This window comes from Sceloporus undulatus, chromosome 2 (genome assembly GCF_019175285.1).
Source record: "Sceloporus undulatus isolate JIND9_A2432 ecotype Alabama chromosome 2, SceUnd_v1.1, whole genome shotgun sequence".
NCBI classification, from domain to species: domain Eukaryota; kingdom Metazoa; phylum Chordata; class Lepidosauria; order Squamata; family Phrynosomatidae; genus Sceloporus; species Sceloporus undulatus.
In genome coordinates, this window is record NC_056523.1 from 320,384,855 (window position 1) to 320,399,456 (window position 14,602).

Here is a 14,602-nt window from a genome sequence, read left to right on the forward strand (position 1 = left end):
CCATGGTATCTGGAGGATTCTGGGAGCTGCAATCCAAAGAGAAAAAAAGTAACTTTCCTAGACTATCCAGCTTGCCCTGTATAAACTACAAGAAGAAAACGAAATAATGATGCAGCATGACAGATGAGTCTAGATCCCCAGTCCATATGCTGCCCTATTCTTTTAGATGTCCTTGGACTTGATAATGAAAGCAGCTGAACACTGTACTTGTAAATGCTTCATTTGGAAGTGATTTTTGTTGAGCTCAATTGGAGCTGGTTTTCCTATTGCAGCTATTCTCTATAGGCCTCTCCACATGTTAGGAATGGAAATAATATTTGTAAAATGGTTGAAATATGTTACTCAGATGTTAGGAAATGCTGGTGGGAAGAATCCTGGGCTGACAAGAATCTTTGCAAGGTGGTTTTTTTTAAAGATGCCATTTTTGTACTGAAAATAGTATTTCTGAGCAGTAATATTATTTTCTATGAAGAAAATGCTGTTTTCTGTGCAAAGTAAGAAAAACCCCACATGCAAATTTTGTGCAGAATCAGGCCTCAGCGACAGCATTTTTTGAGCAGACGTATTTTCTGAGCAGAAAATGTTTCCTTTGCAAAACAGTGTGTGCAGGTTTTGCACAGAATAATGCCTAAAGTGCAAATAGTCTTTGAAAAAAATGCAGTTTTCGAAATGTCTTGCAATGGGGAAGAAAATTGCTAAAAAGAATGAAATTAAAGAATGAAATTAGCATTGCATTCATACTACATGCATTGCACTGTAATAGTTGCCTGTGGTAAATGGAATTTATTAATTACTTGCACGTGTATAGTGCTTTTGTAGCAGATCATACTTACATACAGAAGTCTCTATCGCTGGGTTGTCACCTTGTTTGCTGAGCTATGGAAAAGCTCATAGTAGGCTGGAAAAAAATACAATGTGAGACTCCAGCTTCTACAGTCCCCCAGCCATGCTGGCTAAGGAGCAAGGAGTTGTGGAAATATAACACAACAACAACAACAAACTTTTCCAACCTCTGCACCTCTCCTAGACCCCTGAAAATGTTGCCCGTGGGGGGTGAGGAGAGTGCCGAATGGAGTGAGCCAAGCTGATGGAATAGAAGAGTGTAGAGCAGGGATTCCCAAACTATGGAGTTTTGGAATTTATCTCCCAGAAGCCCCAGCCAGCTTGGTTGGACAGTTGGGGAGCTGAAGTCCAAAACATCTGGAGGACCGGAATTTGGAAATCACTGGTAGAGCCTTTCCATGTACAGAAAGCTAAATCTGGATCCATCCCAGCCTGTTCAGAGTCATGATACAAGCAAGATGTGGATTCCCACTGAAAGGTGTTAGAGGATGTTTTGAAGTGTTTATGTATTCATGTTTATGCGACTATACTCATAGCTGCTCTTTTCATACAAGGGATGTGTTGCAGGGAGGCCGGAGTGGGGGGTGGCGAGGTGAGGGTAGAAATATGCTAAATGTCAGTCTTCAACTTATACTGCCTTCCCTTCCATTGTTCCTTTATTTAAAATAACATTTGCAGAGCTTTGGGAGTTTCTAGGTCTTAGCATGTCTGTAAAAAGCTTTACAGAATTACTAGCTCCTCAGCCAGTAATTTCTCTCCCTACTCTTTTCCAACAGCAGTCGTGAGAATTGTCTCCTTTCCTCTGTTTAGCAAATAGAGACATAGTTTTAAGGAGAGGGCTTTGGTGGGGAGGAAAGGGAGACACTCACGCTCACCCCCCCTTTTGTTCCCCTGCATTTTTTCCCCTAACAAATGCAAGACTTCCGGTCTCCACCCTGCTACCACAAACCACAGTCTAACTGCAATTCAATCAGATTTATAGCTCCTCTGACGTCTGCATCCTTTAGCATTTATGACCAGAGATCTGGCTATAGGCGTAAATAAGGCCTGTAAATTATAACAGATGAATTTACCCTATTTCGCCAGTCTGGACAGAGCTATGGTTCACTTTTTTTTAAAACGACTCCCTCCTTCCCCCCCTTAAATGACAAGGGGGAAAATTATTATATGAAACAAAGCTAGGGATTGGCTTTTAAGCACAGGGTGATGTATGCAGTGGGTTAGGCTGTGCAGTACCTTAGCTGTCAACCCTGGTTACTCACATTTGACATCACAGAAGATGTCTGTGGCTGATTAGCAGGTCTGTAGTATTATGTTATCTGTCATTGATTTACTTCTGGCTTAAACTGAATGGCTGCATCCAGGATTTGAAGATAGGGGTGGGGGTGCAGGAAAGAAATCAATTATAGGATACATGGGATGGCACACTATGCTGTTGTTTTGCATCTTTTCCCCATTTCTTTGACCGCAACATGGTGCTTTGACCCTATTCGTGAATAATATAGAATAGATGGTTGGAAGTCAGATGAAGGTGGGGGGGAGGGAACAGTTTGCCAAGATCATTCTCAAATCGTTAATACTGTGTGCTTGGGCCCTTGGTATTTGTAGGGGTTTGGTTCCAGGACCACACCCACCCAGATACCAAAATCTGTGGATGCTCAAGTCCTATTAAATGGAGTGGCATAGTAAAATTATGTCCCTTGTATAAAATGGCAAAACCAAGATTTGATTTTTGCAATATCTGTCTGTCTCTCTATCTATCTATCAGTCTGTCTATCTATTTTCAAGCCATGGGTGGTTGAATAGATGGATAAAGCATCTGTGGATACTGAGGGCCAGCTGTACTACTTTTGTACTTGGTCAGTTGACCTAGATCACCCTATTTGTGGAAGTTTTAAAGGTCACAGAGAGCTTGATCCAGCTGTTCATGGTCAGTGTGAGACCATTATTTGATGTGGTTGTGATGTGTTGAAGCTTCTGAGAACTGATATGAAGAGAGACCTGTTGTGACTGCTTAAAGTCTAGTGTCTCATTTCTGATGCTCCTGTGAGAGCAACAGTTGTTCCCTACACTATGAAGCCAGCATCTTTTATGCAGAGCATCCTTTCTCTCTTTCACGGAGGTGAAAGAGAGGTGCTTGATTGGTTATTAGGAATCTGGACATGGTAAGAAGTTGAGGCACCGGCATGCAGTCTCCTTGGTTGAAAAGGTTCGATTCTTACAGATTTCCTCCAAAGAGTAGTGCTTTTGAGTTCAAAATATGTTGGGGCTGAATAAATCTGTTATATATACCATACATAATCCATACATACATATACCCATACCAGCTGGGCTTTGGGAAAGTTACTTTTTTGGATGCAGTTCTCAGAATCACCTGGCTAGTGCGAAGGCCACTTACTATGTTGTGCATTAGGGTATTGCCAATTACATAACAGTGTCAGAGGCATAGTGATAAAATGTTCAACTTATATTGACTTTGCCTTGTTGCTGCCAGATCAGAATGTGAATCATTGTTGATAATTGTCCCATGGTGATGGTCATGGTGAAAAAGAACTTTTGTAATGAAAGGGTTTGCAGTACAGGTTGAGTCTCCCTTTGCAATTCTGGAATTCCAAAATCTGAAATACAGTGCGCCCTTTGTTTACGTGGGGGGGGGGGTTGTGTTGTAATCCCCCCTGTATAAAACAAAAACCACCTTTAAATGAATGGGGCTCGTGCATGCGTTAACGCACATGGGCGCACGCCCCATTCATCCCTATGGGACGCCCCGCCCCTTCCTCCCCATGTGTATAATGCGGGTGCACTGTACTCCAATATTCAAAATTGTCCACACTAGTAGCTGAGATAGTGACATCTTTGCTTTTCTGATGGTTCAGTGTACACAAATTCTGTTTCATGAACAAAATTATTAAAATTATTACAGTATGTCTAAAATTACCTATAGGCTATGTGTATAACGTGTATGCAAAGCATAAATGAATTTCATGTTTAGACTTGAGTCCTGTCTCCAAGATACCTCATTATGTGTATGCAAATATTCCAAAATCCCCCCCCAATCCCAAATGCATCTGATTCCAAACATTTCAGATATGGGATGTTCAACACCCCCCCTCTCTCTCTTTCTCTCTCTCTCTCTCTCTCTCTCTCTCTCTGTGTGTGTGCGTACACACTTACAGAAAACACACACTCACACACAGAGAGAGAGAGAGAGAGAGAGAGAGAGATCTCACATGCAATCAGTCCCTTTTTGTTCCTATAAGATCTAGTTAAAATCTAGAGGCTCTCAACATAAATCTAGTCCTGTTAATTCTTTCCACTTTATGATTCATAAAGCTGGTTCTTGAATCAGCTGGTTATTCTTGAATATTCAACAAATATTCACATTTGGTGTAGTCAGTTTCATAATATGACTTTCCAAAGTAACAGCCACAAATATTTGGTCTTATTTGAATCCATGCAAATGATATATTATTTTATAAATAACAAGCACAAATTGTTAGCTAAAGCATTTTTACTCATAATATTTTTAGTATGTTTCCAATCCCAAGTATGTCTATTTTAATCTCTTGGGGATGTAGAAAATGCAGCTTCAGAAAGGAGAATTGATGGACTTGGAAAGAAGGGATTTAATTCTGGAGAGACTTTAGTCACTCAAAGTTGATTGTACTTGGTTGAGTAAACCAAGGGTAAGGCAGCTTTCTGTATTGATTGAACAACAGGTATGTAAGTTTTTAAAGCAGGCTGTATTGTTTTGAGACTAAACTGACATCCCTCTTTTTTTTCTTTTTCTAGATTCCCAAGTTCTACAAGAAGCAGGGGATCCATCACACTGGTGTGTGGTGGCATACTGGGAAGAAAAAACACGTGTGGGGCGGCTGTATTCTGTCCAAGAGCCTTCCCTGGATATCTTCTATGATCTACCTCAGGGGAATGGCTTCTGCCTCGGACAGCTCAATTCGGACAATAAAAGCCAGCTGGTGCAGAAGGTCCGGAGCAAGATTGGCTATGGCATCCAGCTGACCAAGGAAGTTGATGGGGTATGGGTTTACAATCGAAGCAGTTACCCGATTTTCATCAAGTCGGCCACACTGGACAACCCTGACTCCAGGACGTTACTGGTTCATAAAGTGTTCCCAGGCTTTTCCATCAAAGCATTTGACTATGAGAAAGCTTACAGCTTACAAAGGCCTAACGACCACGAATTCATGCAGCAACCATGGACTGGCTTCACTGTTCAGATCAGCTTTGTGAAAGGCTGGGGCCAGTGCTACACGAGACAGTTCATCAGCAGTTGCCCCTGCTGGTTGGAGGTTATTTTTAATAACCGATGACTCCTGTCACTTAGACCGGACTCAGAAATGACATTTTATAACTACTTTGCTGCTAAATATCTCCTTCTGAGTGCTTGCTTTTTCATGCAACCTTTTTGTCTGTTTGTTCTGTTTTGAGAAATAGCTTATGGAAAGATATTTTTTCCCTTTTCTCTCTGTTCTTTTGTTTTTGCATTTTTTGGCTCTGGTATTTTTGAAAAACAAAAGATTACGTGTGAATGACCAATAACTCAGAAGGCACCTAGAAAAGCAGGTGAGAGGGACAGGAGAGAACTCACTAGGGGATCATCTTTTATCCTTTTTAAGTTATTACCCCAACCTGGTGGGTGGCATTAGATGCAACCTGATTTTTGCATAGCTCCCTCTCTTGAATCAAAATAATCGTAAGACTTCTCTCCCTCTTCCCACTTCTGTAAACATACCCCAACCTAGAGACTTGTGTTTGCTCCTGTAGATAATCAGTGTTCTTAGGCTACACTGTATATTTCTGTGAAAGGAGTAAATTTGTGTGCAGAAAGCTCCATTGATAAGATCCATTTTTTGGCATTGAAGTAAATAAAGAGGTCATCGAAGAAAGACAGACAGCTGCCCCAAAAGCTGCCAGAGTTTCAATAAATTTCTGGATAAGGTTATTTTATTAAAAATGAAAAGCAAGATCAACTACATTGGCCATAAAATAAATTTCAAAATCTGTAGTGGGAGAATACCTATACCTATGCAGTGGGCCCTTTCTATATCGGCTGGGGTTTGGTTGCAAGACCCCGCATGGACACCAAAATCCATGGTTGCCCAAGTCCCATTACATAATGTAGTAAAATGGTTCTCGTAACATAAAATGGCAAAATCAAAGCTTGCTTTTTGGAATTTATATTTTTTTACTATTTAAGCCATGGATGGTGGTATCTGTGGATAAAGAATTTGTGGATACAGAGGGTCGGTTGTATTAGGATGAGCAACAAGTGTGTAAGCTTTTACGATCTCTTTTATGGGCAAAAAATGGGGAGAAGGGGGGATAATGTGGTCTGAATGATCTAGAACCCATTTCCCTGAAATCGCATGCTAGGCCATTCTTGATCACACAACTCTTTAAGTACAAGTCCTCCTTGAACCTGGTGCTAAATTATTCACATCAGTGAGGTGCCTTCCTGCTACACAACATAATGTGCACACCTGAACAACAACCCCACTTTGCTGCAGCTTATGCCAGCCCATTCCATCTGCTCTTTCTTACAGCCATGCTGACTCCTTTGCAGATATGAAGGAAACTGACCCCTTGATGGTGCCCAAAAAGCCCACATGGTCACTATGGCACAAAATCGAATGTACACAACATGTGTGCCTACGCATGTAGTCAGCTTAGGGAGCAAATGCTGCACAGTAAAATATTGGCCAAATTTGTTCTTAATATCTCCTTTCTCATTCCCTACTCCCTCTCTGTTGCAGCTATTCTGCTGCTTTTGGACTTCAGGTGTCTGTGTCATTGTGGAAGCAGCAGCAGCAGCAGCAGCAGCATGGGTTTGAAAGGGGTATGCCTGTGTTTCTGTTCTGCTTAAGAGATAATTTGTGATGCCGGGAAAACAATAAGGTGCATGGCCTATGAACTGTGATGCAGACATCTTGCTCCCTTCTTGATATTTTTCTTTATAAAGGACGAAAAGGATTTTCAGTATTTATCTCCGTATAACCTGTCCTGGTTGGGTTTATGATAGTACTGTTTGTATCCAGAAACTGCAGTCATTCATTTATTTCTTCTTGAATTCATACACTTAGTATGATAATTTTACACTGTTCTTAGCTCAATGAGCATGTTTAGACCGTAACATAAGCTATTTTTCTAAATATATTAAAAAAAAGGTTTAAGTGAACAAGAGGAGCTTTCTCATTGGAATTTTAGCATTGAAGTGCTTTGGGAAATAACAACAACAAAAAAAGAGAGACTTCTTTAAAAAGAACCCTGAGATTTATTAAAAGAAAAAAATTGTATTTTATGTTATATATAAATATATTATTACTTGTAAATACAAAGACGTTTTATAAGCATCATTATTTATGTATTGTGCAATGTGTATAAACAAGAAAAATAAGAAAAGATGCACTTTGCTTTAATATAAATGCAAATAACAAAATGCCAAATTAAAAAAAAAGATAAAAGCATAAAGTTGGCGTGTGTGTTTTCCCCCCTCCTTCTTCCTATGATGAACATGAATATTTTTTGGTAAGAAAACCGATACAGCTAAACATTATTTTTAAAATGTACACTTGGGGTGCTGTTGTGCACAGCTTGATTTTTCAGGATGAGGTGATGTCAGGGAAATATTAACATTGAACATTGCAGGTGTTTACATTGCAACAACTGCTCATTTGAGCAACACTGTCAGTGTTGCCGGAAGTTGCAATAAATTGTCTGTGTGAGCTGAGACCTGTGGAACTTGATGGCTTTCTGTATAAAGAGTCATTCCATTCAGTGATGGAAGCTCCTGTCACAGCATGGAAAAGGAGGTCCAACTGTAGGTTTTTTTAACCCATGGGTGGTCAAAATGCAGTACCACCTCCATATTGACGGGGGACACATTCTTGGATTTACCATGGAAATGCGAAACCACAGATAATACCAAATGCTATTAAAATGAATGACTTCAGAGGAAGTTTGAGCATAGAATCACACCAGAAGACCTAGAAATTGCTAGAGAGATCACCTCTCTAGGCATTTTTGGTCCTCCAGCACATCTCTCATTTGCAGCATACTGTAGTATCAAGCTTGGAGGACCTAGAAAATGCCTAGTGAGTAAGTGGGTAAGTGAAACTTCAGGTACTAGTCCCATAGATACAAGATTGTGCTGTATTACCAAGTTCTCATTTGGTTTACTGGAAAGTACATAAGAAATGTAGGACATCACAGTGGAATCAGTACATAGGTGATATATAGCAGGCATCAAACCTGTACTAGCAATCACTGGTTGGCATTTTGTTAGTGATGATGAGGGTATGCATGTGGGGTGAATTTGTCATATCTCAACAGATGTATCCTTATGATAATGGCAGACGCAGAGTAGTGCATATAGCAATGCTTGCATTGCAAAACATCACCAAATGATTGACATGTGACATGCAGTGTTGCTGTTCTGCATGACGTATTATTTCCACATGCAGGTATTTACACTATGCTGAGGCAATGATGGACTGCAGTCACTGAGTGTATCTGCATTATATCATCATATCCATTTCATACCACATTGCACTGCCATGACTCCCAACATATGGAATCCTGGGATACATAGTTCAATGAGGTGCCATAACAATTTAAAATACAACAGTGGTATATCTGGATTGGCCAGCTACACCATTATGGGAAGAACCATCAAAATGTTCCTTCATAGAATTGAAAAAGATCCTGAGACTTTAGGAAACCTACAACCAGTCAGAGTAGTGAATATTGGACTAACTGTTCCAAGGGTCTGAAGCAGACCAGGAGAGTGAGAATTTAGAGAGTGGGGATGGCAGTGTAGACCAAAGAATCAGCTTTTCATGCTCTGCATCTGATTTTTGTATAATATGTCTACATATTTTCATATGGAAATACCTAGGTTCAAATCCCCAGTTGTACTGAGTAACCTTGTGTAACCTACACTACTGAAATAGGAGGATTAAAGGGAAAGATGAAGAGCCATGAATAAATCCTTGGAGAAAATGTGAGAAATGGATGTAGTAAAATGGTTGACCAATAATATTTTAAGAAAATGGATGCAGCAGTTCAGGTTAGAAATAAAGTGGCCAGGTGTGAGTTTGCAGGAACTAAGCAGAGTAGTGGAGGACAGGGAGCCTTGGAGATGTCTCATCCACAGGGCCGCCATGGGTCGAGATTGACTCGAGGGCAGTTAACAACAACAACAAATTGAAAACATGGCATGGAGCTGGAAGGATGAAAGTGAGTGGAGCAATCTCAAGAGCTGTAAAAAAAAACCTGCCTCCTAATTTTGTATTTGTATCTTAGAGGCTCTATCTGCACTGGTGTGAGGTATCCTGGAGTATCTTGGCCCCAGAGCTGCCACAACTCCCTCCCTCACCATTGCAAAATTGACTCTGGGCTGTCGACTGCATGCACATCCCATTGAGCTACCCGATGCATTTGCCTCCACAAGTCATTTTACGGTGAGATCAGAACAAGGTGCCCAGTGTTGGTCACATGGCTGGGCACTTCAGTCTGAACTCAGAATGAGCCATTGGTGGCAGTGGTGGACTTGCAAGCAGTCAGCCAACCAGCACCAGAACAGAGAGCTCTGGATTTCCTGGGAAGATCTCAAGCAACTGGTGACTTTTGAACTCTACAGTAGGAAAGGCGGAAGCTAGTTTTGGTGTTGAACAGACCATCTGTCACAGCAGACCCAGATTTTGGGCCACATGTCATCCAGTCTCCCTAGTGAGAGGCCAGCAAGGCTGTTGTATTTGGCCTGTGCAGACAGGGCTACATTTAAGATAAAAATAAGCCTCTACTCCCTATAGGTGTTTTCTTGGCAAATTTCTTCAGAGGGGGGTTGCCATTGCCATCCTCTGTTTTAGTGTTGGACTATGACTCCGGAGACCAGGATTTGATTCCTAGCTTGGTCACAAAACCCAGTGGCAAGTCATAAGCTTTCAGCCTCAAGGGAAAGCAGTGACAAACCTCCTCTGAACAAACCTTACCAAGAAAACCACATGATAAGTTTGCCATAAGTCAGAAACAACACAAAAGCAACAACAAAACCTATGGGCAGTCAACGTTTTGTGTATACGTTCAGTCAAATGTAACCTCACTAGTGTTCTGTTCAAAGTTGGTGTCACAACAGACCGCAACAATGATGGTATTAACAACTTTAATAGCAGAGTCTGCTGCATACTTGCCCTTCCCAAATAGCATTTCTCATTGGTGTGGAATTCGTTAGACACCAAAAAAAGCAGTGCAGAAAGGTTAGGCCTCAGGGTAGATACCCCAGCAAGATTTTGGTGTGGACAGCATGATGTTCTGAAGATTGAGCTAAGCTTTGATGGAAGGCATCATGGCCTAAAAGTCTGAGCTGGACTGACTTGAGCCATACTTTCAGCTGTGACATTGTCAGTCACAAAAGCAGCGCCCCAGAGAGGTCAAGTGTCATGAAAACATTCATCTCTGTATGGTTTCATTTGTTTTTCTGCCTCTTGGCAGAACTTGAACTATTCAATTATTGCCTCACATCTTTCCTATGGCACAATGGCTAGACGGCATAATGATGATCATCATCATCGTGAACCTTTTGTTGCAAGAGACTCGAGTAAACCCTCAGCTTCCTTTCCCCGTCCAGCATATTTGCACAATTAATACAACATCAAAGGCCCTAAAAAGAAAAAGAGACTCTGAAAGATAGCAGGGTGAATGCCAAATTTCCCCCCTTTCTTGGGCAGAACTGGCATGGCATTTATCAGCATCAGCAACTGGGCGAGGCAGACAAAATGGATGCTTATTGTGTGCCTTTGCTTAGCAGCTCCTTGGCATGAAACATAAACAGCCTTTGGACTGGTGTCACTTAAATGCTGGCAGCCATCAGACCCTCGGGGATGTCACTCTGGCACCAAGCAATGATAGAGGCCCTAAGGTATTGTTGTCTCAATTTAACAGATGAGGGAAATGAAGCAGAGAAGTTAAAACTATTTTCCCAAGGTCACTGAGGCCACTAATCTGTTCAGTCTAATCTTAGATCACTAAAATGGCTGATGCCACCAGCATTTTAGTAAACAGCCTATTAAGGAAGTTGTGTTTGAATTTCTCCCTCTTTTCCTGTAGCTTGAATCCATTGCTCCATTTCCTGTGTTTCTCTCCATTGGGCATGATTTACAGACCTTTCAACATTTTGGTTGCCCTCCTCTGGACGTGCTCCACCTTGTCAATATCCCTCTTGAACTGTGATGCCCAGAACTGGGCACAGTATTCCAAATGATGTCTGACCAAGACAGAATAGAGTGGTACTGTTACCACCTTCAGTCTAGACCAGTGATTCCCCACTTTTTCTATGCTCCTCACCCCCAGGAAATATTTAATCAATGTTCACCTCTCCTACAAAAGTAATACTCACATTTGAAGAGGAAGAAGTCTCAGTTCTTAATTTTGAACCACATATAATGCTGGGGGTGGGGGGTGGGGGTGAACAAATTGAATTTAATGGAGGTGTGGGAACCTCAGGTTGGGAACTTCTGATCTAGACACTATACTCCTATTGATGCAGCCTGCAATTACATTGGATTTATTAGCTGCTGCAGCCAGAGCTACCTCTGGGTATTTGGCCAGGTGAAAAATATTTTGGCGCCTTGTTGCCTCTCATAATTATGTTCACCCCTAGATTTCCACTGTTTTGATTGTTAAAGCTAAACATAACAGTAAACAATAATAATAATAATAATAATAATAATAATAATAATAATACATTTTATTTATAGACCGCTATTCCACAATGATCATAGCGGTGTACAGTACAAAAATGCAATACAATACAATCTCTCTCCCTCAAGAAGGTGGCTGAAGGGAGGGCTTTTCTTCTTCCAGGCAGGCTGGTGGAGTTTACAAGATGGTAAACATACGGTAGCTTGCTTTTACGTCACTTACTGTAATGAGTTTTCACTTTAATATTGTTTAATTACACACACACACAAAATACAAAAATGTCCCTAAATTTTGCCGCCCTAGATGGCTGCCTAGTTTGCTTATATGTATGAGCTGGCCCTGGCTGCAGCACACTACTAACCTACGTATGAGCAGTTCCTGCTACAGAGAGGAGGAGGAGAGAGGTAGCTCGGCAGCCACTTTAAGTGGTGACTGTTTAATTTTTTTTAAACTCTAGGAAGAGTGTGCTTGTAGTCACATCTTCAGTAAGTCACATCTGTGAGTCACTAGGGGGCGGAGCTAGCAGACTAGCTCTATATTACTCCTCCCAGAGCCTCTCCAGAGCAGTTCCTGCTACAGAGAGGAGGAGGAGAGAAATTTTGTTTCTATTTTTATTTCATTTTTTTTATCCAAGGAAATCTACAGCAGAGGCAGAGTTGATTGAGCTTACTGCCACAAATTGTTGAAACATCAGGGGCTTTAAGGTTGGTGTTTTCTGGAGGATTCTTTTTTTTTTTCAGGAGGAAGCCCACAGTCCTGTTTCAGTAATTTCCTAAGACTTTTCAGTATGGACACTGACGGAACCACGGTAGCCACCTGCAACACTTGTGGGATGTTTGTCTTCTTGCCTACAGAAGTGGAGAACTTCATGCCCCAAGTGCAAGTTGGTAGCCCTCTTGGAGGAGAAAGTGAAGCAGTTGAAGTCCAGAGTAGCTACACTTCAGCATATTAGGGAGCAGGAGGATTTCCTGGACACAACAGAACTAACAATCCTGGACGAATACCATGCAGAGGAAGATGCTGGAGCCGAGGAGGTCACTTCACATACACAGGAGGCAGACAGCTGGAGGAATGTCACACAGAGAAGTAGGCCAAGAAGGGATTGTTCGGGGAGCTTGCAGCTAGAGAATCGATTCAAAGCTCTTTCCCTTATCAAGGAGGATGAAGAAGAGCAGCATGGACAGACTTCAGGGACAGAGCAGGCAAGCCTGAGAGTCCCACCCAAGGGAACAGCCGCTGCTAAACCTCATAGGAGGCATGTGGTCGTAGTGGGGGACTCCTTGCTGAGGGGTACAGAAGCAGTGATTTGTAGGCCTGACAAGATGTCTCGAGAGGTGTGTTGTCTCCCAGGGGCAAAGATCCGTGATGTGACAGAGAGGCCGACAAGACTGGTCAAGCCTACTGACCAATACCCCTTCCTTTTAGTCCACGTGGGAACCAATGATACTGCAAGACACAGCCTGCAGAACATCAAAAGGGATTACGAGGCGTTTGGTAGGAAGCTGAAAAGAATGGTTGTCATCTCGTCTCTTCTGCCAGTTGAAGGGCATGGTCCAGGAAGGGAGAGGAAAATAGTGAATGTGAACAACTGGCTTCGCAGATGGTGCCGCCGAGAACGATTTGGATTCTTTGATCATGGGCTGTGGTTCCATGAGGAGGGACTTCTTGCAACGGATGGGTTGCATCTCACGCCAGTTGGAAGAAATGTTTTTGCCAACAGTCTCAAGAACTTGATCAGGAGGGCTTTAAACTGAGTTCCGAGGGGAAGGGAGACAATATTAAGGAAGGCGAAAGGGATGGCGAAAATAGTCAAACTGACATAGAGGAAACAAGAAAAAAAGTGCAAGGACCCAACAGTGGGAGGCAAAAGAACTTGCACAGGCAGCAAGTAAAAGGGAACCATGGTCTGCGATGTCTCTACACTAATGCACAGAGCATGGGAAATAAGCAAGATGGACTTGAACTCCTAGTACAACAAAGCAAATATGATATAATAGGCATCACTGAAACCTGGTGGGATAAGTCTCATGATTGGAATGTGGAAATAGAGGGGTATAACCTTTTTAAGAGAAATAGACCACATTCTAGACTTTAGGAGAGCGGATTTCAGTAAAATTGGGCCCGTTACAGACCGCCCAAAAGGGGCGGTCTTGAGCCGCTGCTGTTTGCTCTGTGAGGGAGCTGCAGCAGCCAAACCGCGCGACTCCCTCATGGAGCAAAAAAGGAGCGCGTAAATCGCGCTCCTTCCAGGAACCCAGAAGAGATGCTGTGAGTGCCAAAGCACGCACTCGCGATGTCTCTTCCGAGTTTGGATGTGCGGACGCAGAGCATCCGCTACGTCAAGATGGCGGCGCCCATATGTATAGGGCGCCGCTATCTTGATGTATCTGTTACGCGCGAGGGGCAAGGCGCGTCCGGAAGCACCGCCCCTCGCGCGTAATCGCGGCGCGAGGACAGCGCCTCTTAGGCCCGTCTGTAAAGTGCCTTAGAGAAGTATTGAGGGTGATCCCGTGTTCAGAAATACTAAAAGGGAAGGGAGTTCAGGACGGATGAGAGTTTCTCAAAAGAGAGATACTGAAGGCACAATTTCAAACAGTTCCAGTGAGAAAGAAAAATCAGAGGTGTCTCAAGAAACCAGGATGGATGACTAAGGAACTTTCAACCGAGCTAAGTTTGAAACGGAACATGTATAAGAAATGGAAAAAGGGGGAAATCACAAAAAAGGAATTCAAAGAAATAGCAGGCAATTGTAGGGGTAAAGTCAGAAAAGCTAAAGCGCAGAATGAGCTCAGGCTTGCTAGAGAGGTTAAAAAGAATAAAAAGAGATTTTTTGGATATGTCCACAGCAAAAGGAAGAAGAAGGAAATGGGAGGGCCACTGCGTGGAGAAGATGGCAAAATGTTAACAGGGGACAGAGAAAAGGCAGAATTATTCAACCCCTTCTTTGCCTCAGTCTTCTCAGAAAAGGAAAAGGGTGCTCAATCTGAGGATAATGAAGCAGAGGACAAAATAGGGGAATTTCAGCACAGAATAAGTAAAG

The 14,602-nt window shown here is 42.3% G+C and overlaps 1 protein-coding gene across 3 annotated transcripts in view; it reads left to right on the plus strand.

The window, feature by feature from the left end:
• The window catches only part of SMAD7 (SMAD family member 7), a 62,675-nt gene extending 55,084 nt beyond the window's left edge, over nucleotides 1-7,591 (plus strand). For all 3 annotated transcript variants that reach the window (XM_042451405.1, XM_042451406.1, XM_042451407.1), the window contains one exon: nucleotides 4,636-7,591. In XM_042451405.1, the coding sequence (XP_042307339.1) occupies nucleotides 4,636-5,174 (539 nt within the window). In that variant the 3' untranslated portion in view covers nucleotides 5,175-7,591. The remainder of the gene's footprint in view (nucleotides 1-4,635) is intronic.
• Nucleotides 7,592-14,602: the final 7,011 nt, after the last annotated feature.